Source organism: Ananas comosus, linkage group 14 (genome assembly GCF_001540865.1).
Source record: "Ananas comosus cultivar F153 linkage group 14, ASM154086v1, whole genome shotgun sequence".
Lineage (NCBI taxonomy): Eukaryota > Viridiplantae > Streptophyta > Magnoliopsida > Poales > Bromeliaceae > Ananas > Ananas comosus.
Window position 1 is genome coordinate 772,110 of NC_033634.1, and position 23,065 is coordinate 795,174.

The 23,065-nt window shown below is 38.2% G+C and overlaps 2 protein-coding genes across 5 annotated transcripts; one reads left to right on the top strand and one right to left on the bottom strand.

Annotated features, from left to right (window-relative positions):
- On the top strand, positions 955-7,825 carry LOC109720197 (WD repeat-containing protein 26). 2 transcript variants are annotated; one of them, XM_020247117.1, is made up of 5 exons: positions 955-1,049; positions 2,567-3,429; positions 4,269-4,370; positions 5,381-6,010; positions 7,306-7,825. In XM_020247117.1, the coding sequence occupies exons 2-5, from the start codon at positions 2,635-2,637 to the stop codon at positions 7,543-7,545; spliced, it is 1,767 nt and encodes a 588-aa protein (XP_020102706.1). In that variant the 5' UTR covers positions 955-1,049; positions 2,567-2,634; the 3' UTR covers positions 7,546-7,825. The 2 variants fall into 2 exon arrangements, with proteins under 2 accessions (XP_020102706.1, XP_020102705.1); XM_020247116.1 differs by having other exon boundaries at positions 1,011-1,497.
- LOC109720369 (BTB/POZ domain-containing protein At1g04390) lies at positions 9,086-19,257 on the bottom strand. 3 transcript variants are annotated; one of them, XM_020247419.1, is made up of 8 exons: positions 19,092-19,257; positions 13,524-13,650; positions 12,671-13,187; positions 12,454-12,584; positions 11,562-11,995; positions 10,354-11,469; positions 10,047-10,199; positions 9,086-9,771 (listed from the first exon to the last, which is right to left on the bottom strand). In XM_020247419.1, exons 1-8 carry the CDS (start codon positions 19,196-19,198, stop codon positions 9,327-9,329), a joined length of 3,030 nt encoding a protein of 1,009 aa, XP_020103008.1. In that variant the 5' UTR covers positions 19,199-19,257; the 3' UTR covers positions 9,086-9,326. The 3 variants fall into 3 exon arrangements, with proteins under 3 accessions (XP_020103008.1, XP_020103009.1, XP_020103010.1); XM_020247420.1 differs by lacking the exons at positions 13,524-13,650; positions 19,092-19,257 and having other exon boundaries at positions 12,671-12,952; positions 13,047-13,185; XM_020247421.1 differs by lacking the exons at positions 13,524-13,650; positions 19,092-19,257 and having other exon boundaries at positions 12,671-12,942; positions 13,047-13,182.

Consider the following 23,065-nt stretch of genomic DNA (forward strand, 5'->3'; position numbering starts at 1 on the left):
GTAGCCGTCTTCTCCAACGTAAGTCTGCAATATATGAGCGTTCGTCAGCGACTTCTGCTCACGGCTTTTGAGTGAAGTCGGCAATTTGGTCGGCATTGCGACGAATCCGGTCCAAACAATTGTGCCAACCCGGACCGGACCGGGCTTTGCTTAGATCGTGTCCATCTCACTTCGAGTGCGATGGCTCTTTGCCGACCTTGCTAAGCTCAACATGCAGATAACTTTAAAATCTTAATCCTGCAACAACAACAACAGCACAACTGAATTTGCCAAATTTTAGAACTGTTTATTTAGCAATAATAGCAGAAAAGTGCAGCATTAAAATTACTGTATTTTTTATGGGATGGGATTATTTTGGAATGATTGAGCTTAACATATTCAAATTTGATCAGTAAATTCGCCGAATCTACTTATTATTCACCGGTTAATTTGACTTGGTTCGACGAACATGATCTCCCCTCTAGTAATCAAAAATATCTGTAGATCCAACCAAAATAAAGCAATTGGTAGATGAGTATTATTTTAAAAACAAGAAAAATCAAGTGAGTTACCGTAACATATTTTTATTTCGAAAACAAGATAAATCAAGCGAATTACCGTAACAAATTTCACGCCACCTATCCAGCCTCACGCCATTTCGAACATGACTTGGTCTAATATGATCTCCCGCTACGGGACGGGAGGCTGCCCATTTAAGCCAGATGCATCCCACATAAGACTAGTGATGTACCTCATCTAATGTCCTCATCCCTCCACAAAGAGGTAAAAATGCAATAGAGAGACTCACATTACTGCACCTTTTCCTTCGTGTTACTGAGTCGGTTTCTTTCTCTCTCTACACCATCTTATTTACCATTTCTTCTTTTTTTTTTTCTTTTTTTTTTTTTTTTTTTTTTTTTTTTTTTTTTTTTTAACTCTCTCTCTCTCTCTCTCTCTCTTGTTGGGTGTATGTGTGTATGTGTGTATGTGTGTTGTATGTATGTGTGTGCTCAATAAAACCTATCCATCCTCCTCCCTTTATCAACCCCCCCTCTGAAATGTTCACAAAGGTCTAAAACGCACCCCCACCCTTTTCCCTTTCCCTTCTCCTTCACCATCCCCCACTCTTCTCTTTCTCTCATCTATTCCTTTCGTGTGTCCTTGGTTACGAACCAACCCACTTGGAACAATATTAATCATAAGGAAGTAGGAAGGGGAAAATTTGAAGGGGAAAAAAAAAGAAGAAAAGGAGCCTCTTTTTTTTTAATGTGTTTTCCTCTCCAAGCCGACCTTTTTTTTCAATTTTGCTGAGTTTTCCTGCGGGTTCTGGGGGCATCGGATTGGGAATCGTGCCCCGCAAGCGAAATCGCCGCTTGGGTTTGCGTAGATTTGACCGATTTGGCATCTCGGTCGGTGTTGGTTTGGGGGATTTTTTTGGTGGGGGGAGGGGGGTGATTTGGGGGAGTTGTTGTTTGGTCTTAGATCGTTCGGGATCCTGTTTGTGATTGGGGATTTGAGGTTAGGGATCTCGGTGTTGATCTCTGCTCCTTTTATTTGTCGATTGTTGCTTGTTTTGATCAGTTGTTTGGGATTCCTTGATGCTTGCTCGTAGTCCAAAATTGTTTTTTTTTCTTATGTGGGCATTGATGGGCTTTGTTGATCATGTTGTTAGATTGTACTGATTTATTGCATCAAAATAGAGATGATGTTAATTTGGGTGTTTACCTTTTAATCCGCTTAGAAAGTAAGGGTGTGCCTTTTTATATCAAGCATCTTCATGGATTTTACCCTTTTTTTTTTTCGCTTGCCTTTTAATCTTATGCTCTTTTGCTGTTTTACTGTGAAGATGGTGTTTTTAGTAAGTATTGCAAAGTGTTGTTCAATGATGACTTGCGATAGCTGGTCGTGATTAATGCATTTGAGAAAAGGAACAAAGAATATATACTGTAAAATTATAGATTGTAAAGCTCAAAAAAGTAAATCAAATGTGATTTGAACTGCTGCTACACTGCTAGCGTTGTGCTCCTTAATGTTGCTTGATCTTTGTTTTTATCGACAAGCTTCAAATAATATTTTATTGTCCGAATGTAGCTACTCATTTCTTGATCTTAATTGCTAAGGTAGTATCCTTTCCGATTTCCAGATTGTTGAGACATAATTTCCCAAACTTCCTTTTTATTTTTTCAGAACATTGTAGTAGGTTAGATGATCAAATTGATCTAAGAGGGACCTATAGAAGGTCCTCATGAGCTTCTTCATCTTTGCCTTTTTATACATCCGCATAGATTTTGAGGAACTTTGGTCGGAATACTTATCCCTTCAGTATGCTTTGTTATGATTAAACTAGTTTTCTTATTGCCCACTATCAAATCTTATCTTGGCAGAAAACTCTAACAAGGAAATGAAATCGATGAACATGGAAGAAACATCCTCAATTTAATTAATCAGTAATACATTTCAAGTAACATAACTTTTGATTCTCGTTTTTTTACCTTCTACACTTAATAATTTCATCTGAAGGTTTGTTGTGACCTGCTCTACTGATAGCTTTAGTTGAGTTGTAACAGATTTAATTTATTCTATGCAGGATATTACCTTGTAGTACTTGCATCAGCTGTGGTAAGAGATTTATATATGGGCTAATTCGTACATTTCATGGGAGGTGTTGAAGACGATGAGCCACCCTCAAAACGTGTGAAAGCAAACTCAGTAGAATTGTGTAGCCTGTCGAATAATTCGTCTTTTTCCGAGTCAATTAATCCTTTGGGAGGTCTAATGGCCAGGCCTTTACCTTCCCAAGGGAAAGATGACATCGTCGGTTCGAAAGGAGTCATAAAAAGGGTCGAGTTTGTGAGAATAATCACAGAGGCTCTTTATTCTCTTGGTTTTGAGAGGAGTGGAGCAGCTCTCGAGGAAGAATCTGGAATCTATTTGCATTCTGATGCGGTTAATCTCTTCAGAGAGCAAGTCCTTGAAGGAAACTGGGATGGCAGTGTAACAACATTGCAAAAAATCAGCCTTTTGGAAGAAAATGTTAAAAAATCAGCTTCTTTTCTTATATTGGAGCAGAAGTTCTTTGAGCTTTTGGAGAATGGCAAACTCATGGATGCATTGAATACATTGAGAAACGAAATTGCTCCTCTTAGGATTAATAAGAAGAGGATGCATGAACTATCCAACTGTTTAATTTCTCCTTCGCAGAGTCTTATACTTGGATTTGCAAACCTCGGAATTGAAACATCAAATTCAAGAATTAAGCTTTTGGAGGAATTACAGAAATTGCTTCCACCAACTATTATGATACCTGAGAGGCGGTTAGAGCATTTGGTCGAACAGGCACTTACTGTGCAACGAGATGCTTGTTATTTTCATAACTCCTTGGATGGTTCACTGTCGTTGTATGCTGATCATCAATGTGGGAAAGATCAGATCCCTTATCGTACAACACAGGTCAGAATTCGTACCAAAAGTGTTTATCTAGATTATTGTTGGATTAGGTACGAAATACTGAAGTTCGGCACGACTTTGAATTTCATCTTCAAACTTTCAGTTCTAACAATTTATTCCCTGGAGTTTGATTCCATTTTCAATTTAATTTTCGGCATTTCAATTTTCAAAATTTAGTCTCTAAAGTTTATCTCAGTTTTAGTTCCCAAAGTTTCTATTTCGATAAAGCAAATTCCATTCATTCTGCTTCTGTCGTTCCTTTTTAATGATTTATGCTTACAAAGGGATGTGATTTTATTTATGACAAACTTATGAGGATGAAATTGAATTGGAGGTGGAATTTTAGATACTAATTTTGTAATTAACCTATTGTTCAATGTGGTAGACAAATTTATGTGGATGTGTTCATTCCCTCCTCCTATTTTGTCTCTATTGTTTGCGCTTTGTACTTTATATTATACAACTGACTAAGAAGTCTCAGTTTACAAGTGGAGATTTGTTTGAATTTCCAAATCTATTTCTATTGGAGATAGCAGCAATAATCAAGTTTCTGTAACAATTAAACTTTGGCAGCAAATCAACCAAACTTCTCCTCTTTTTTTTTGTGAAAAATGTGTGATTTAGTAGGGAGAAAGTAACTGAATAGGTTTTCAATCCCATGAAGATATGAAGGATGCATTTTGTTTCAAACTGAACTGATATTGGGAAAAATGATTTGGAGTATATGTATTCATAAATTACCTGATTATGTATTATATGTACTATTATTATTTCTTGGATCTTATAACCTGTTAAAACATTGTATCTACCTACTAATCTCATATGTTACTCTAATTGAGCAGGTATTGCAAGCTCATCATGATGAAGTGTGGTATTTGCAGTTCTCCAATACCGGGAAGTATTTAGCATCATCATCCAGTGATAACTCTGCTATTATATGGGAGGTAACTTTTATAGATTGGAAATTGTATTGATTTAATCTAATAATGATTTAGGACGGTTGTGAGATGCAGTTACTTATACATAATCATACTTTAAATGGCAATAGCTATGGATTTAAGTGCCGTGACACGGGGTCGTGCCGTAAACTTGTCGGCACAGTGCGTACTGGTTTGTACCGATGCGTGCTGCTCACAAAAATACTTGTGTGCTGATACTTAATTGGCATGGGGTTGTATCATGCTGATATCTTGTTGGTACGATACGGTAAGATAGATACGGCTTGTGCCGATGGACATTTAAATCCTTGGCAATAGCAGCTTAGAAAATATTTACTCCGTCATTTTGTTTAGTCATTTGATTGCATATCAGCTTGTTGTTTTTTCAGTCTTCTTAATGCCTTGGATTTTATATGGATGTCAAATCTGCTCTCTAGATATGATTCGTGAAAAAATAACAGATGCTTTCCTACAGTTTTCCTTTGTAATCTTTTTTCAGTGTGCATTTTGTTTCATCCGAGTCAGGTAAACAATTCCTATCGTAAGAGGAATCAGTAAGTACCACTATGGCTAAAACGAATGGAGATTCCCACAACTACAGGCCTTTTGAAACAGACTTCTGAACTTCGAATCTTTTTCACTGACACCCCCTAAACTCTTGCTCAATTGGTTTAAATTATTTTCGTTAATTAATGGTGATTCTGTTAAATTCAACAGTGATTCTGCTTTTCAGCCAGAACTGTGGGTTTGGTGACTGAAAGCAAATGGAGCCATTTATTTTATGGCATCCCCCATTCAATTGACAAAAATGACTAATCAAACAAGTAAAAGTTGAGGTGATCTAAATAAAGGGGGGAAAAAATGTTTAGGGGTCCATTCCAAATAAGGCCTAAAGTTGAGGGAATCTTTTAGGAGGGAAGCTCTATACTCTTTTACCTATTTCTCTTCTCCTTGAGATTATATTTATGCTTAAATCTAAACTCTAAAGTAGAAGTTATGTCCCGAAATCATCTTAGGTTCATGAAGATGGGCAATTGTCATTGAAGCACACTTTAACTGGCCACCAGAAACCTGTTTTAATGGCCGCGTGGGGCCCCGATGATCGCCAACTCCTCACATGCGGGATGGAAGAGTCAGTACGACGCTGGGATGTGCAATCGGGAGAATGCCTTCGTATCTATGAAAAGGCCGGCCTTGGCTCAATTTCTTGCTGTTGGTTTCCTGATGGAAACAAATTCTTTTTGGGTTTAACTGACAAAAGCACCTGCTTATGGGACTTGGATGGTAAAGAACTTGATTGCTGGAAGGGCCAAAGAACAACAAAGATCTCGGATATAGCTGTTACGAAAGATGGTAGGACTGTAATTAGCATGTGCAAGGAATCGACTATTCGTTTGTTTGATAGGGATGCGAAGATGGAGAAGTCGATTGAAGAGGAACAAACGATTACTTCATTCTCACTGTCGAAAGATGATAACTTTTTGCTTGTTAATCTTTTGAATCAGGAGATTCATTTGTGGAGCATTAAGGATGAGCCGAGGCTTGTTACCAAATACAAAGGTCACAGGCGTAGTCGGTTTGTCATTAGATCTTGTTTCGGGGGCTATGAGCAGGCATTCATTGCTAGTGGAAGTGAAGATTCTCAGGTATGGCAATTAACTTTGCTGTTTTGCTACACATGTATAGTTGCATTTTATCTTTGCTTCGATTTCTTCTATAGCTGTAGAAAGTAGAAGGGAAATTACATTAAGGGGATGCTTGTTTCGAAACATGTAAGAAGCAGGTGAATATGAAGTTTTCTGTAATTTAATTTTTACTGAACTAGTCTTACACCTAGTTGTTTGTTCACCTGGAATTTGCCATAGAGGATCTCAACAGTCAGTGGTTGGCTTTAAAGGATTATTAAATTTTCATGGTCGCTAGTCTATCATAAGTCAGGGGCTAGGTACAGACATCGTCGCTAACAGGGAAGTAAGCTCTTTAGAAAATTCTACTAAGATGTCTTTGTCTCTCTCACTGAACCTGATACTGCTAGATCTTGAATCAGGTATCTTGAATTGGGTCTAACAACTTATGTTAGTTAGAACTTGAGATGAGTTTTATAAGTGTGCAAGAAAATATCAATTTAAGTGGTCCCGGCCTTTCTATTCAGCCATAATCTTGAATATTTCATTGTGGAAACTAGCATTGACTGATGGGAATATTGTATTTGCCATGAAGATTAGTTGTCACCTTAATAGATTCTCTAACAGAAAATAATTGTTGAAACTGCACTAAGGTTGGAAACCATCTCAGCTGAGGCGAATTGGATCTTTGCATTGAACAAGACAATTTCTGATAAAAGTTTAGCCAGACCAAGCCACCTCCGTGGTCATGGCGGTCATGGCGGTCATGGTGGTCAGTAGTTACAAGCAAGATGCCTGATGCCGCTGGTGATTTTTAAAACCAAACAAGAAAGATAAGGCAACTCTGCCGTCAGGGTCAATAACTATTGTTTAGCACTTCTCATCATAGATGACCAAACAACACTGCAAAGATCAATCCATACCGCTTAGTAACATGATGTGAGATTTGGCCCTCCATTGTAGTTTTAAATTTTTGTGCGGTGTTCTTTGTGTGAATGTGAAAAAGGAAAAAAAAAAGAGTTAATAAAGTTCAACCGAGCTTCCCCACACCCCCTAAATGAATGATTGGATTCTGAGTCTGAAAATGTTCGCAAGATGATATTGGTTCCAAAGTGAATATGGAGTTTTCAGTTACTTAAAAAAGGGGAATTAACAACAAATGTGGAATGCTCGCCTTGGGTTCATAACAACTGTTATGGCGCCCTTTGTCTGCCATCTACCATAAATCCTCCTAGCCCTTTTTTACCTGCTGCTTATTATTTCGAACATTGGTCATAGCACGGTGCTTTGTAACATGGTTCATGTTAATTGTTCAGGTATATATTTGGCACCGAGCCACCGGAAATATCATTGAGGCTCTCCCTGGGCACTCCGGGGCTGTGAACTGCGTTAGCTGGAACCCTGTGAACCATCACATGCTCGCTTCTGCAAGCGACGACCGCACAATCCGTATTTGGGGAGTGAACAGCAGAGTTAACAATCACTTGAAGCGCAAGGATGTTCAGAGCAATGGAGTAGTCGCTCGCGCGTGCTGCAATGGAAACAGTAAAATCTGATGATAATAACTGTTGATCGGCCGAGCAGTCAAACTATCCGTGGATTTAGTTCTTCATTGTCTCTGTATATCCTTTTTCTTACCTTTCTCCGTGTTGGTCTTTCATAGAAAGCAGGGATGTCAAACTTTTAAGACGGTATTATCTCATAAATCTGTTATTTGACCTCTTTAAGTTTCTTCCTGATATTTCTGATAGCAGGATAGAAATTTCTTAAAAGTGCTCATTTATTCTTGTATTCTTTTGGGTGATTGTCCTTAAGCTTCTTTTGGGCTTCCTCTAATAGTAGATTGCATCTCACTGGTTATAAATAATCATTGATTTAATAAGTTAATGCACAAAGTTTGCTAGATTTACATGATTACTTGTTTTTGTTTTCCCTGGTCATGAGAAAGTTGGAGATTCACATTTTAAGTTCACCTTCTGTGTTATAATTTCTTGTGGCTAACGGATGCCTTGTAGAAGCATCTTCTTAGCTGTGCTTGAACATTCATGGAAGCAGACAAATTTTGAAGGTTTGATTGAATTGCAAAATTAAGAGGACAGAAACAGAGAAATAAAAGCAAAGTTACAGCTAAAGGAAAATAAAATAAGTACAGCTAATCAAAGGAGAACTGGAGAGTGTAGAATCCAGATTCCAGAGGGTGGGGACAGAAGTAAAGCTGGTTTCTCTCTGCAGTTAAGAGTTTCTTTCTCATGGTTCTCCGCAGAGGAACTGGTGTTGTTGCCTGTGCCGCCGACACCGCAGTGTCGGCAAAGACGAGTGTGCTAAAGCCCGCAACGTAGTGTTCAATGGTGTTGGCAGTGGCACGGTCACCTGCTGCAGGCCCTCAAGCCATCAGTTCCAAATAGGCCATCGAACTTGTATATCTATTTCCTTTACATTAAATTGTTCTTTTAATTAAGTTATTTCATATTTTATCGAATTAGAGATTTATCAAATTAACTGCTCTGTTATCTGGCAATACTAATAACAGGTATTCTGAAAGATTAAGTTTAACAAGATCAAGGTTTAACAAAACTTTCTAATATAATTCATAGAAGTAACTTCATCTGTAAGAATCAATATTGAGGGAAGTGCCAATGAAAAGAAATAATATTTCAAAACCGCATACAGTTGAGTAGTTCCAAGACTTTTTTATTGGTAATGTGAAGGAAAGGTCCCAATAAAGGAGCAATTAGTTTTTGGCTAACATAGTTTTAGTAGTGCTACTATGTAGAAGAGCCTTTTGGTAGGGATCCGAACACGCTCTCCTTCACTTGGAAGCTGGATAAAATAATATATTCACAGGAGCTTCATAGAATGAACATATTCTTTCGAGGCAACTACAACCACTTAAAAAAAAAAAAAAGGAATAATAATCTTGAAATATAAATAAAGAATCAATACTCACATACCGTGGCCGGTATATCAAAGAACATTTACAAACATGACCAACACTGCTGCAAATAAAAAGCAACAGAGGAGGTGTAATTGCCACAAAAAGATCAGATAAATTGTAACACCCCCAGATGTAACACACCACAAGTGACAAAAATGCAGTTACTTGCCAAAATAGGACTCGGAAATTTGTAAATTAAAATGGTAACAATAAAAAAGACACAAATTAGGTGTTGATAAGGTCGCTGGGTAGAAAGTTTATATGTCAGCTAATTTCACCAGAAAAGCCTATACATAAACTACAGCATAAATCCTTCCTAAGTTTTGTGGAAGTCGTGAGATCGACTCCTACCATCTATTAATATACAGAAATGCGCCCAGGAAAAAAGGACCATAAGAAAAATTACACACTCTTGTGACCACTCTTTTGGGTATTGCGAACACACTCAGCACGTAACATATCTATCACCTCTTCATCAAGATCTTCAAGTTCACCCGCAACACGCAATTTAGAGTACGAAGGCGCTATCTCCTGCGCCCCAATTTCAACTATTTTCCACTGATTCAACTTGGTTGCAAATTGAACTATCCCAATTGAAGCTCTTTGGTCCGATCTTAGGCACGAAGCAATCACCTTTAAGCTCTCTTCTCCAACTTCTTCTAAGCACCAGAATTCAGCCAGCGAGCAAAGCTCTACATAAGCCCTAAGCTCGCGAATCTGCAGTTCAGTATCAATGTTGTTCCATCTACAGTCGGGGTAGATGCCTGGTAACTCACCGGAGTAAAACCAGTGGACTAGTTTAACTAATGCTTCCCAACCAATAGGGACTTTGATAATCTCTGAGAAACTGCAACCAAGCAAGTTTCCGAATGAATATAAGAATTGAGGAGGGTATAACATATATTTGATGAAACAAGAAAAATGAAGCCTCTAGTTACTAATATATTAGAGTTCCTGTTGAAATTTTCACATTCTATTACTAAGTTGAGAGCAAGCCATGTACGTAATACAGGCTACTTCTAGGATGTAGGAGCAGATTGTAAAGTTTAGATCTGCATTTTGAGCTGTATATATGGAAGGATGTCAGCACGAGTGATCCAATAAATTTTAAGAAAGAATCACCTTTCATGCATTCCAGACTGGAACAGAGCCCGTAAATAATCACAGCTAGAAGAAAGTATGATTTTGTGAGAGTGCATGTGTGGTTGCGATAATTGGCATAGGCTAAAGCTGCATGTCACTCTTTCCGATGAATTAGCTTCCAAAATGATGTCCCTGTTATACAAAGAAAAATTTTCAACGTAATGTATAACTCATACCAACTAAATCTGACTTTGTTTTTGCCTACAAAAGAAAGGGAGGGAAAAAAAGGATTCTCAAGCTAACAAAACAATCCAAATTCTATGTGACATTAAAAAGAGTAACTTACGAAAATGGATGTCCAGCTGGATTAAGCACTACAGTGAGATCAAAGCTGGGACCTGCATTTCCCCAACTCAGCTGCTTTTTCTGAAGCAAAGCAGATAGATGCTTCAATTCACAGAACTTCGAGAGTAATTTTAACTGCTTTATAAGGTGTTTGTCCACTAAAGTAAACCCAGTATATACGTATTCCAAAATCCTGAACAGGGCATCACTATCCACACGATCAGACATTCGAACCCGATGTATTAATTTCTCTCTATGATGCCCAATCTCTAGCTCATTATGGTGTCCGTTCAATTTTCTCTCTTCAATATGAGATTCTCTCTGAGGAAGCAAGTATGGGCACCTAGCCGCCAGGATAGCACCATGAACAGTATAAGATTGACCATTCATGAGTAATAATTCCACGTCAGCAAGTTCTTGCTCGTAAAGGGCTTTTTCCATCCTTCTCCCAAGTTTATTTGCGAAGCCATAGAGACCAAAGAAGCTCAAAATGTATGCAGCAAACCATCTAGGGCCGCGGCCAAAGGTACTACTCAATATATACTGAAGATTACTAATTAGTTCCTGAGCTTCAGAATGTTTGTTTGAACTTTCTTTGGTGTGATCATATACCAAATTGGAGAACCCTATCAACTGAGAGAGCGCTCGAAGACTATAGAACAAAATAATGTCATCGCCTTCCCATTCTTCCACATCATGCCAACAGCATTGCAGATGAGATGCAATGCTCGACCTACTCACACGTATATCACTTTTTAAGCAACTCTTTATAATATTAGACAATATCTCTACACCATTATTTTCTGAAATGAGATTATGATACTCAGGTAAAGTTGAAAAAGATGCTAAATTTATCAAGTTAGTGATGCTGTGAAGACTATTACTAACTATAGAGACATCTCCAGTGGCTAGCACTTTTAAGGAAGAGAGAACAAACTGCAAATAATCATCACCAAAGGGTTTCACCATATCAGAAAGATTGTTTCTTGCTTGCGATGAAACATATTTGCAGGGTGAAAAAACCATAAGGAGAACAGCCCTTGAGACAGGTTCAATCTCAGAAACAGACGATGGTAAAGAAGTAATTCCTTTTTGCATCATGTCTGTCGCCACTAAGCTATCAGAAGAAAGGAAAAACAAAGTTAAGAATCTACTTAGCGGAGGATACGTTTAATCAATGTTAGAGTACGTGAAAAAGAACTCGCTTACCAAGCACAAGATATTAGGATGTCTAGGAATAAAGGCTTTCCTTTGGATTTAGGGTGAAAGTCCTCTTCACAGTGTGCAGCAAGGTATCCAAGAATATCCCAGATAAAGGGTTGTGCGCTAGTGACATTGTCAGAGACTAAAGATAGTAGATTTTCCGAAGATAACAGCACTTGAGTTTGATTCTTAGTTATGCAATTGCCAATGAGAATATCAAGTAGAATTTTGTCAATTTTGTTTGCCCAAAAGAATGAATGGTGAGGTCCAACCCAGCGAGTCATTAGTGCAGTACGACATGCCTCGATCACCATAGGAATCTGATCTTGGGGAATTCTCTTGCAACTTGACGACCTCCATCCACCCAACGCATGATTTATTTCTTGAACAATAGCCTCACAATTCAAACTGGTTAACATCGAGCAACCTTTCGCAGATCTCTGGAAAATATATCATTAGAATTCAATCTGAAGTTCCAACGAAAAAAGTTCATTTTTACAAATTTAGTCCCTGAAGTTTAATCCTGATTTCATTTACATCCTCTGAGCTTCAATTTTAACTTAGTCCCAAAGTTTGTCCTTCATAACCAAGCCCCTCAACTTGCCTGTCGTCTAAACCAGGCCAAGTAAGCAATATTTTAAGATTTAGCTGCCCGAAGGAACCCAGAAAATTGCCATCGCAGCAAAGTGTAACAAGGATGCTAATACAGCATCTTCTTTTAGCTAGCAGACTAATGAAGGATTGAATTGTTATGGTAGACAAGTTTCAGACGCTAAATTTCTATAATTTAAACTATGGACTTTCAAATGAAATTTGATTCAAGCTAGGGTGAAATTATTATGAATTAAAAAAAGAATGTAAGTCAATGAACTACACTCTAGCATGAATTATGCTGTACCATTAAATGACGGCAAAGCTTTAGAGCCTCAATTCTAACACTGATTGGATGTGACTTCCCCAAGCTCTGCACAACCTTAGCAGTGAGTTCTTTCCTTTCAAGAAGCTTCATCGCCCCATGGCCGCATAATGCTAGCATAGAGATCAAGAAACTCAATTAACAACAAAACATGAAATAATATATTCCAAATTCGCATGAGGGCAAAGAAAAGCCATACCTAGGGCAGAATAAAGCTTTAGGACACTAATAGCAATTGAAGAGTCAGGATTCCCACAAAATCTTTCTACTTTAACCATTAACATGTTGTTACTCCAAACATGGTATCTTGCAGAAGGCCACTTCCATAGTATAGTAGTTAGAAGTGCTGTCATCGCTGTAAAACATTCAATGGGTTGAACTCCACCCACAAATTTTTGCAAAGCATCGGCAATGCTCCGAATCGTCTTAGTTTTCTCCAGAGCCTCCCAAATTTCCCTGTGATTTGCACCTCTGACCATCCCTAGGTTTGTCAGGATGCAATTCAGTGCAATTGCACATGATGTTGTGATACGCAATTGGTTTAATGACAACAAGCGTGACAGAGAAAAAATAACCTCCAAAACAGGATATTGGCGTACGGAATTCCCAATTGTGGAAACTAGCTTCTGAGTCGCATCTACGGCCTGGCTCAATATTCTCTCATTTTCTGATTGAAGAATTCCATCCAAAGCAACCAGCATATCCGAAATCGAGTCCTAGATAGACAATTAATGGCTTAGTAGTCAAAATAGGATAGCAAATGTGCTAACAAATAAAACAAAAAAGTTGATATACCGTACGTCCAAGTATCATTGTAACGAAACAAAAAATTAATTCTCAACTAGAAAGGAAGCAATATAGGAACCTCGTTTTATAAAGGGGGGGCAAAACCAGAACACCAACTATGCTGTACCATATTAGCTTAAAACTATTTCTCAGAAAGAGTGCTATGAAAAGGACGATGATGTTTCCGATACGAGACTGTCTATCACAAAGGTGAATAAAGTAAGATTGAGCAATGAAAAATCATTTGTTGCAGAAGAGGACAATACCTTAATTAGAGGATGCTGTGACGGAGCAGAGGACAGGCAGCTGATGAATGCAGCCATTGTTTTAAGAACATGCGACTGTATTCCAGCATCCGTACATTCCCATTTCTTTACTCTGTTGCCTTGAGACCTGCAACAAGTTACAAAATCATAAGAAATAATCTAATATGTCTAGGAAAAGATGCAGAGACCAATAATTCGAGGAACGATCACGTCTAACATAAAACTAGAGTTGCTCTCTACATTTTTTTCTTTCTTTCTTTCCCCCTAACTAACGTAATCATTTTTCATCACACACAATTTCATGAATGAATTGATCTGAGTAGGATAGTATACATAGGAACAAAACTTCAGAAAATCCAATAAAAATCATACATCANATCCCCCTGGAAAAAGCTTCAGAAAGTGAGAGAGAAAGTGGGGTCACTGCTTGAAAGGGAGAGAACAATAGTTAAGGTTTTAGTTTAGGAGAGAGACAAGAAAAGCATATATATTTAAAATTAAGTCAAAGCTTTTATAATTAAGTTCCAGTTCATCAACCAAATGCTGTGAATCAAAACCAAATTTAATGTAAAAGTTGTACCTAGAATAGTTAACTAGAGGCTTGATGGTTAGTATTCGAAGTCTCATGTTCGAAGCCTAATTGGTTTATATTTCTAACTAAATTAATTTCTGAAAAAATAAACAAAGTAGCTAGGTAGTAGGCTACCTTTCACTTTCAAAAGAAAAAGAAAAAAGAAAAAAGAAATGTATTAGGTGGAGAGGAATGTCCATGCCGAATTAAATTGCTATGATAAAAAAGAACACAGACTCCAAAGGCCCAAACTTTTACAATTACCACAATATTAATAACACAACTAAATAAAACAAAAAAAAAAAGAAAAAGGGAAGGAACACGCAAACAAAAATAGTTCGAGTTAGAAAGAGATGAATTTTTTTTAAAAAAAAGGAAGAAAGAGAATAGAATACATGAGGGATTAGAATTCACTAATCTGTTCTATTACTCTTCCAAAATAATAATAATAATAATAATTTGTCCTATTATTCCTTGAATAGAAAAAAAAAGAAAAGAAAAAAGAAAAAAGAGTTGGGTTCTTGGTGCTAGAAAAATTAAATTGGTAATGTAGCCTCCCCGTTAGTGACAACGCCTATGTTATATTTGGTGGGCTCTTTCAACTCAACGATGGGTGGAGATATTCTATGACTTCTATGTTAACAATTCGTAATAACATACACCACACAAAATATTTGCTGAACAATATTTTAAAATTGAAAGAAAATGTAATAGATGCAAGTCATAAATTATAGTGGGAAAGAGAAAGGAGAGGGGGTGGTGCGCATACGTAAGTAGTGATGTAACTAATGTTACTATATATGTTACCACACAATTGATTGCATTAAATCTTTGTATTATCTGCTTTGCTTTAAATAATAGTGCATGCACACCAATGAAAGATCAACATCATTAAATATTATCAATTTATCCAAAAAAAATTGATTTGATGGAGAATGGTCTAAAAATACCATTAGCAATATGCACACTCATATCATGTGTACAACGAAAATTTGATGAATCATGCCTTATATATATGCTTTGTCAAAGAGGAAACACGAGATATAACGAAATAACAGATCGAACATGAGTCGCTCGTAGCTGTAAGTGTTGAACATAAATGATTAAAACATAATTCACTGTTGGTTGGAGCTTTTAGAGACAAAAAATTAATTGATTGTTTCACAGGAAATCTGAGCCAGGATCGGAGTGCCCCAAGCTTGAATCTTTTTGGGCTTTATATAGTTCAAAATTCCTTATATTGAGCTTTAATTTGTGGTGAAAATACACACTTTTATGGCCAGGATTTATAGAAAAACTTTTTACATTCACAGTAAAAACCTATGAATTAAAGTCCCCTTGATTATTTGCCATAAATTATCCAACTAATTAGCAGGAGACACAATGAACCAATACTACAAGGTTTCCTGGTGCTATACTTGCAATTAATTACCCATCATATCAAAGTTAAGAAAACGAAAAAATTTGTTATGAAAATTGCTTAGTCTACAAACTCAGAAACGAATTTAATCCTGCTATCCTCCATCCAAGGGTTTAAACTCTCTCCTCTATAGTTTAAACAATATTTTTTGGGATCCACTAATAATTTTTTAGAGAGAGAGAGAGAGAGAGAGGTGAGAAAAGTAAGTGTAAAAATAAATCGCATTTTCGTATGTTATTAAATTTCTATAGTCGGTGTTTGGCAAAGAGAAAATCAGGAACTCATACTAAAATAGAAGCCCAGCTCACGTAGCTTTAATTCAAACATTTTGATTTAGCTCAAAGGATGTTTTAGAAAATTTTTATTGTTATATATGTTGTCTGATGATGTTTTATTATTTACGCGTACTTCAATGGAGATATAAAAGTATGAACAAGGAGAAATAGAAAAGTAAGAACAGGAAAAGAGTCTGGACCTTCCATTAATTGTTGTAGAGCATATTACTTGAGATAAGTTACTATTGCATTAACAAGNTTCACTGTGTACAGTGATTATAATATGTACTGCCCGTAAAAATTGTAGAAACTGCAAAAATTAATAAAAAGAGAAATGGGCCATGAGGGACCCAATCTTGGATTAGGCTGATGCAATGGAGGATCGGTTTTGGATTGGAAGACGTCTTTCGTAAGAACTCTGGGTCTAGCACCGATCTCATGGGCTCCACGGTCGGGTGCGTCGCTCCCGACCACCCGACCCATTAGCTGGGTTCAAACACTTCCTTCCAACCCTGCGTTTGCCTAGATCCTGTCGGCCCGGGGTCTCCGAGTTTGTTTCAGATGGATCTAAGCCGTCGTCTTCTCGATCTCCGCCGCCCGGCCGCTGCGACTGCCGTTTGCCGTCGTTGCTAACTCCGAGAGCGCGCTCCCTCAGACCCCCGTTAGCTCCTTCTGGATTAATTGTCGCTCTTTTATTCCCTTTTGTGCTTGTTATTTTGCTATTACACCACCATTGCCATCTAAGCTCCTTTGTTTATTACTCGATCAGGATGCTACACATTAATTACACACACAAACACATACGGTAGATCGATGAAACAAGATATATATATATATATATATATATATATATATATATATAATAATAAAAGAGAGGGGGTCGGAGATGGTCCGTCGACGGCGCGTCACTGGCGCGGCTCCCAGAGGAGGCGGTGGAGCGCTCGCGCCACCGCGACGGCGCGCGGGACCCTGCGGAGCGCCGGCGACACGTGGATGAGGCCGATCCCGAGGGCGCAGAGTAGGAACAGGAGGACGACGTGGCACGGCGACACCTGCGGCGGGTCCCCGGAGACTGAGAGGGCGTAGATCATGGCGGTGGCCGAGAGGAGGAGGGTGCGCCCACCCACGTGGAACACGAACTCCTCCATCGGGTGCGCCGGGGCCACGACGACCTGGGTCGGATTCGCCATTGCCCGGGGTAGTGAGGCTCGCGCGCGTTTGTGTGCGGATTCTGTGCCAAAGGCTCGGCTGCGGGGACCGACATTTTATATATAGAGACGCTGACGCAAGCGGCGGGCCATACCAGTCCTAGTATAATATCGCGTTCTGGGAGTGGGGACCGTTTGCGTCAATGCGCTTGGCGCCCCCGTCTCCTGATCTCGGCATTTCGGGTTGCTTTCGTTTCGTGGGTGTTGTTGGAGAAAAATTTAAAATTCCTTACTTGGTGTGGTGTAGTGTTTGGTTTGACATAGAACTGTAAAAAAAAAATTTCGATGAAAAAATTTTTTCGTGGAAAAGATATTTTACGTGGTGTAGTGTTTGGTTTGTAGAAAAAGAAAAATAGTTTTCGACGATGGTTGTTTGATTGAAAAATAAAAAAAAGTAGATAAAAATCTATATAATATATTTTTTATTATATAAATTATTATTATATAATAATTAATATACTATATATATTATTATTATAATTTTTACATATAAATTAAATATATTTAAAATTATAATAAATATATTACATAATAGTATATTATATTTAGTATTATAAAATAAATCATTATATTATATAATAATATATATATATATAACACACATAATGAATGAGGGAGAAGTCCACGGGTCATGTGGACTCTCCCTCACGCGGTCCACGAGGTGCAGCTCACCTCGTGGACCGTGTGCTGGAACAGCCCTGCACCGCGATTTTTCACCGCAAGCTTTTCGTTTTCCGCTCGCCTCGAGAAGAAAACGAAAACCCTTCGTTTTCCGAGAATATGTAAAAGAAGTTTTCTGGAAAAAAAATTTTACAGACAACCAAACAACAGAAAATTTTTTTTCAACGGAAAATTATTTTCAGAGCAATTTTACGAGGATCCAAACACACCCTACGTGAAATAACATATTTGCCCTTACAAATATATCCCTTCAAAATCCCCAACTGTTAGAATTATGCAGGAATGTCCTCCCAAAAAATATTTTACCCAATAATATAAGAGAGGTAAAAAGCTCAATTTAATTCATTCAGTAAACAGGGTTAAATATTTTACACTTGGTTAGCTATATNTATAATGTGATTAGAATATTATTGGTAGATTGAGTATAATTTCTTCTACCTATTTTTCAATCATTAGATGTTCAGAATTGAGCGGTTGCAGGTGAAATAGTAATAATTCAATTGTGAAAAATAGATAATAAAAAATAATCCATATACTTCATGTTCATGGGACTCCGTTGCTCTTCCATTCGTAATTACTTTCGATAAACAAATTTAGCTCAAAAGGCTCAACGCGACGGCAAATCCACCGTCCATTGATGGGTCCCCTGAAATGGACGGGTAAGATTGTTTAGACGGGAACAACGGGTCCACACGGTCACCACCGGGCGCATCGCCACAATGTCGACATGGTTACGACACCACCAAACAACTGGTCACTCCCATCATATTTTACTCATTTACGCGCTATTCTCGGCCAATCACTCGTCACTCCCATCATATTTTACTCATTTGTTTGGACACGGTGCCCAGATGGGCGCCGCGTGTGCAGCGGCACCCATCCGCAAAATCATAAAGTATTAAAATGATAAAGTGAGAAATCACAAGATACTAACTTGATACATTTTAAATCACAGGATATTAAAATGAAAAAAATTGAAAACACAAGCAGGATTTTTGAAGTTTTCCCAAATTTGTAATATCAGCCCTTGATTTCGCAATTAAAATTCGTAATATCAGCCTTTGGTGTTCTCTGTTTTTAGCATTAATAGATACTACTACTTTTCATCGAAAAAGTGGCATAAAATCATAAACCAATTCCGAAAAATATACAAATACCAAAACACAAAAATCAAAAACTACAAACAAAATGGAACTATTTACCTATCTAGCCTCTTTACAAAAAAATATTCCCTATCTAGCCTTCTTTTGAAAAATATTCCGCATCTAGCCTCATTTTCAAAGATTAANCTATACTCACAATTTACTCATCAAATCAAATCAAAAAAAGAAAAGAAATTGATGAATCATATAAAGTAGAAATTGGATGAGAGAGCGATAGAACGGGGATCGTTCGGAGGAGAAAGAGGGGTACTTGATCCCAAGGGAGAGGGCGTGGTGGAGGCGATGGCGAAGAGCGAGGACGTGGTCGCCGAGCTCGCGCTTCTTCTCCCTCGCCCGCGCCTTCGAAGACGAACCCATCGCCGGAACTAAGACTCAGGCGAGAGCGCACTGCGGAGACCGACATTAACGTTGATCGTCACCCATAACACTAATAAAGCTAAGCTATGGGGCGGATCGGATCGGATCGGATCGGATGAGGATCGGGTCTTGTATTTTGGCCCATTAGGTTCCCCGCGACTCCGGCCTGGACGGTTCAGATGTGTTGGATCCAATCGTGCGGCGCGCAAGTCCTATGTGTCGGCCCAATACTTTTTTTTTATTTTTAAATTTGTAATATATGTATTTTAAACTTTTTTATTAAAAAAAAATTACGACCATTAAAGTTTGTATTATCAGTCTTTGATTTCACTATTAAAAATTCATAATATCAGCCTTAGGTGTTCTCTATTTTTAGCATTAATAGATACTACTTTTTTTCGAAAAACTAGCATAAAAACATAAACTGATTCCGAAAAATATGCAAAGACCAAAACACAAAAATCAAAAACTACAAATAGAAAGATAAAACACATTGCAACGAGGGTGCTGCGTCTCATCGGTGATTACGATTAAACTAGATATAAATCTTACATACTCTTTCCCTAATTTTTTTTTTAATACTAATTTTTTGAATGTACCAATAATATTTTTTAATAATTAATTACAGGAGTCCATAGGGGAAGAAGTCAAAGAGGCACTCCAAAAATAAAATAAAACTTCCATTAATTGTAGAAGCCTATCCAAAATATGCCTCCGTTGCGTACCTAAGCACCAAATCTTTAGAGAGGGATGAGAAAATTGAGGTAGCTAGAGGGATGAGGATTGGGGGATTAGAAGTAGGGAAGAGAAGAATTGGGAAAGAAGAAGAAGTTTGAGGAAGAAGATACTAACTAACTTTATTTCATTGATAATATTTCACTGTGTACAGTGATTATTTGTACTGCCCCTTTACATATATTGAAATGTAAAAATGGTAGAAATAGTGAACTAAGCTGCAAAAATTAATAAAAAGAGAAATGGGCCATGAGGGACCCAATCTTGGATTAGGCTGATGCAATGGAGGATCGGTTTTGGATTGGAAGACGTCTTTCGTAAGTAATCTGGGTCTAGCACCGATGCATTGTTAGGCTTGTCTCATGGGCTCCGCGGTCGGGTGCGTCGCTCCCGACCACCCGACCCATTAGCTGGGCTCAAACACTTCCTTCCAACCCTGCGTTTGCCTAGATCCTGTCGGCCCGGGATCTCCGAGTTTGTCGTCTTCTCGATCTCCGCCGCCCGGCCGCTGCGACTGCCGTTTGCCGTCGTTGCTAACTCCAAGAGCGCGCTCCCTCAGACCCCCGTGAGCTCCTTCTGGATTAATTGTCGCTCTTTTATCCCCTTTTGTGCTTGCTATTTTGCTATTACACCACCATATTGCCATCTAAGCTCCTTTGTTTACTACTCGATCAGGATGCTACACATTACACACACACAAACACATACGGTAGATCGATGAAACAAGATATATATATATATATATATATATATATATATATATATATATATATATATATATATATATATATATANAAGAAATTAATTTCTCTTTTTTTCTCTAATCTTTGAAAATGAGGCTAGATGGGGAATATTTTTCAAAAGGAGGCTAGATAGGGAATATTCTTTTGTAAAGAGGCTAGATAGGTAAATAGTTCAACAAAATGATAAAACACATTGCAAGGAGGAAGCCATGTCTTATTGGTGATTACGCTTAAAACTAGGTATAAATCTTATTCCTCACCTAATTTTTTTTTTAGTGGGCACCGAATCTTTGTATGTACTTCACGAGAACAAGCTAGGAAGACAAAAATCTAGTAGACACAATTCCCAAACTACGACCCCCATGAAAGAAAAAAAAAAAAAGAGTTCTCTGTACTTTTAGAGAGAGAGAGAGAGAAAAAATAAAGAAAGCGGAAGGGTGGCCATCGGATGGGCCACGTGGTGCCCATCCGCGCAGTCCCCAAACTATTAGTTTGGGGATGTGTCCACCAAATTTTTGTCCAAGCTAGCGGGGTGGAGGGAATCCAAACTTCACAGTGCTATATCATCGAAACTACTATATATATACATATTAAATCTTCTCCATATATAACATTAATTCCATATATAATACCACAACAATCAGTCATGCCACAACCCATAAAGAAAAAAAAAAAAAGAAACCAAAGAAGAAGAAGAAGAAGAAGAAGAAAACCACGCAGGACATAGGTGTAAAACATGGCACACATTACACACTCACAAACACATGCGTGCGGTAGATGAAACAAGAGATATAGATAGATAGATAGATAGATATAAAGAGAGGGGTCGGAGATGGTCCGTCGACGGCGCGTCACTGGCGCGGCTCCCAGAGGAGGCGGTGGAGCGCTCGCGCCACCGCGACGGCGCGCGGGACCCTGCGGAGCGCCGGCGACACGTGGATGAGCCCGATCCTGAGGGCGCAGAGCAGGAACAGGAGGACGACGTGGGACGGGGACACCTGCGGCGGGTCCCCGGAGACTGACGGAAGCAGATGGCTATAAGATCGTGCAGTGCTACATACACATTCCATTCCAATAGGGAACGTATATATATATTCTACAACTTCAACTTGGTAATCCAACGGTTGGGAATCATTTAAATTTTTTTTATGAAAAAATACTTGTTAACATCACCCCCTATTTTTAGAGAGAGAAAGCTTGAGTGGTTAAGAAATATAGCCGTTAAATCAAAAAAAAAAAAGAAGGGTGAAAATAAAATTCATTAATAGTCCCGTGTTTCTTTGAAGAATAATAAAATGAGTTTTGTTGAGTGAAAGAAGAGGGAGGATCCCAAACGACGTTTTGATTGGGTAGTTCGTTCCTCCAAGTCAAAAAAAAGAAAAATGGTGGGGTCCGTCCTATATATGTATCATGATTAATTAGTGCATGAAATATATAAGAAAGAAACAATAATTAATTAGTGCATGAAATATACATAGCAGAAGTGTGAGGCGGATAATATATATATAGAAATTATGCTACTAATAATATATTCTAGTAGAATTAGATATGCTTAGAAGAAGAAGAAGAAGAGTATATATATATATATATATATATATATATATATATATATNCGGAGACTGAGAGGGCGTAGATCATGGCGGTGGCCGAGAGGAGGAGGGTGCGCCCACCCACGTGGAACACGAACTCCTCCATCGGGTGCGCCGGGGCCACGACGACCTGGGTCGGATTCGCCATTGCCCGGGGTAGTGAGGCTCGCGCGCGTTTGTGTGCGGATTCTGTGCCAAAGGCTCGGCTGCGGGGACCGACATTTTATATATAGAGACGCTGACGCAAGCGGCGGGCCATACCAGTCCTAGTATAATATCGCGTTCTGGGAGTGGGGACCGTTTGCGTCAATGCGCTTGGCGCCCCCGTCTCCTGATCTCGGCATTTCGGGTTGCTTTCGTTTCGTGGGTGTTGTTGGAGGAAAATTTAAAATTCCTTACTTGGTGTGGTTTAGTGTTTGGTTGGGCTTTTTTATAAAATAACCCTCTAAAAAATTGTAATTGGCAAAATAACCATATGAAAATTTTATTTGTAAAACTAACCCTCCTTTCGCCATGTAGGCGCCACGTCAGAATTTTCTTATAAAGACGGTGAATCGTTCGCCGTTTTCTTTTATTTCTTTTAAAGGCGGTGAATCGTTCACCACTTTTTCCAATTTCTTTTAAAAACGGTAAATCATTCACCGCCTTTCACTTATTTACTGTTTCTTTCTATATCTCATATAATCTTAACAACTTTTAAATCCTAATAATTTATCCATATAATTTCATATAAAAGCAGTTAAGATTATATGAAATTATATAGATAAATTATTAGGATTTAAAAGTTGTTAAGATTATAT

Excerpts from the sequence above, each read along its gene's own strand:
- LOC109720197 (XM_020247117.1), top strand. The coding sequence starts at position 2,635 with ATGGGAGGTGTTGAAGACGATGAGCCACCCTCAAAACGTGTGAAAGCA. Across the intron at positions 3,430-4,268 it reads TCCCTTATCGTACAACACAG|GTATTGCAAGCTCATCATGA; the intron begins GTCAGAATTCGT and ends CTAATTGAGCAG. Across the intron at positions 6,011-7,305 it reads GTGGAAGTGAAGATTCTCAG|GTATATATTTGGCACCGAGC; the intron begins GTATGGCAATTA and ends TTAATTGTTCAG.
- LOC109720369 (XM_020247419.1), bottom strand. The coding sequence starts at position 19,198 with ATGGGTTCGTCTTCGAAGGCGCGGGCGAGGGAGAAGAAGCGCGAGCTC. Across the intron at positions 13,651-19,091 it reads GCCCTCTCCCTTGGGATCAA|GTCTCAAGGCAACAGAGTAA; the intron begins GTACCCCTCTTT and ends AACTTGTTGCAG. Across the intron at positions 11,996-12,453 it reads AGCTTTGCCGTCATTTAATG|AGATCTGCGAAAGGTTGCTC; the intron begins GTACAGCATAAT and ends TATATTTTCCAG.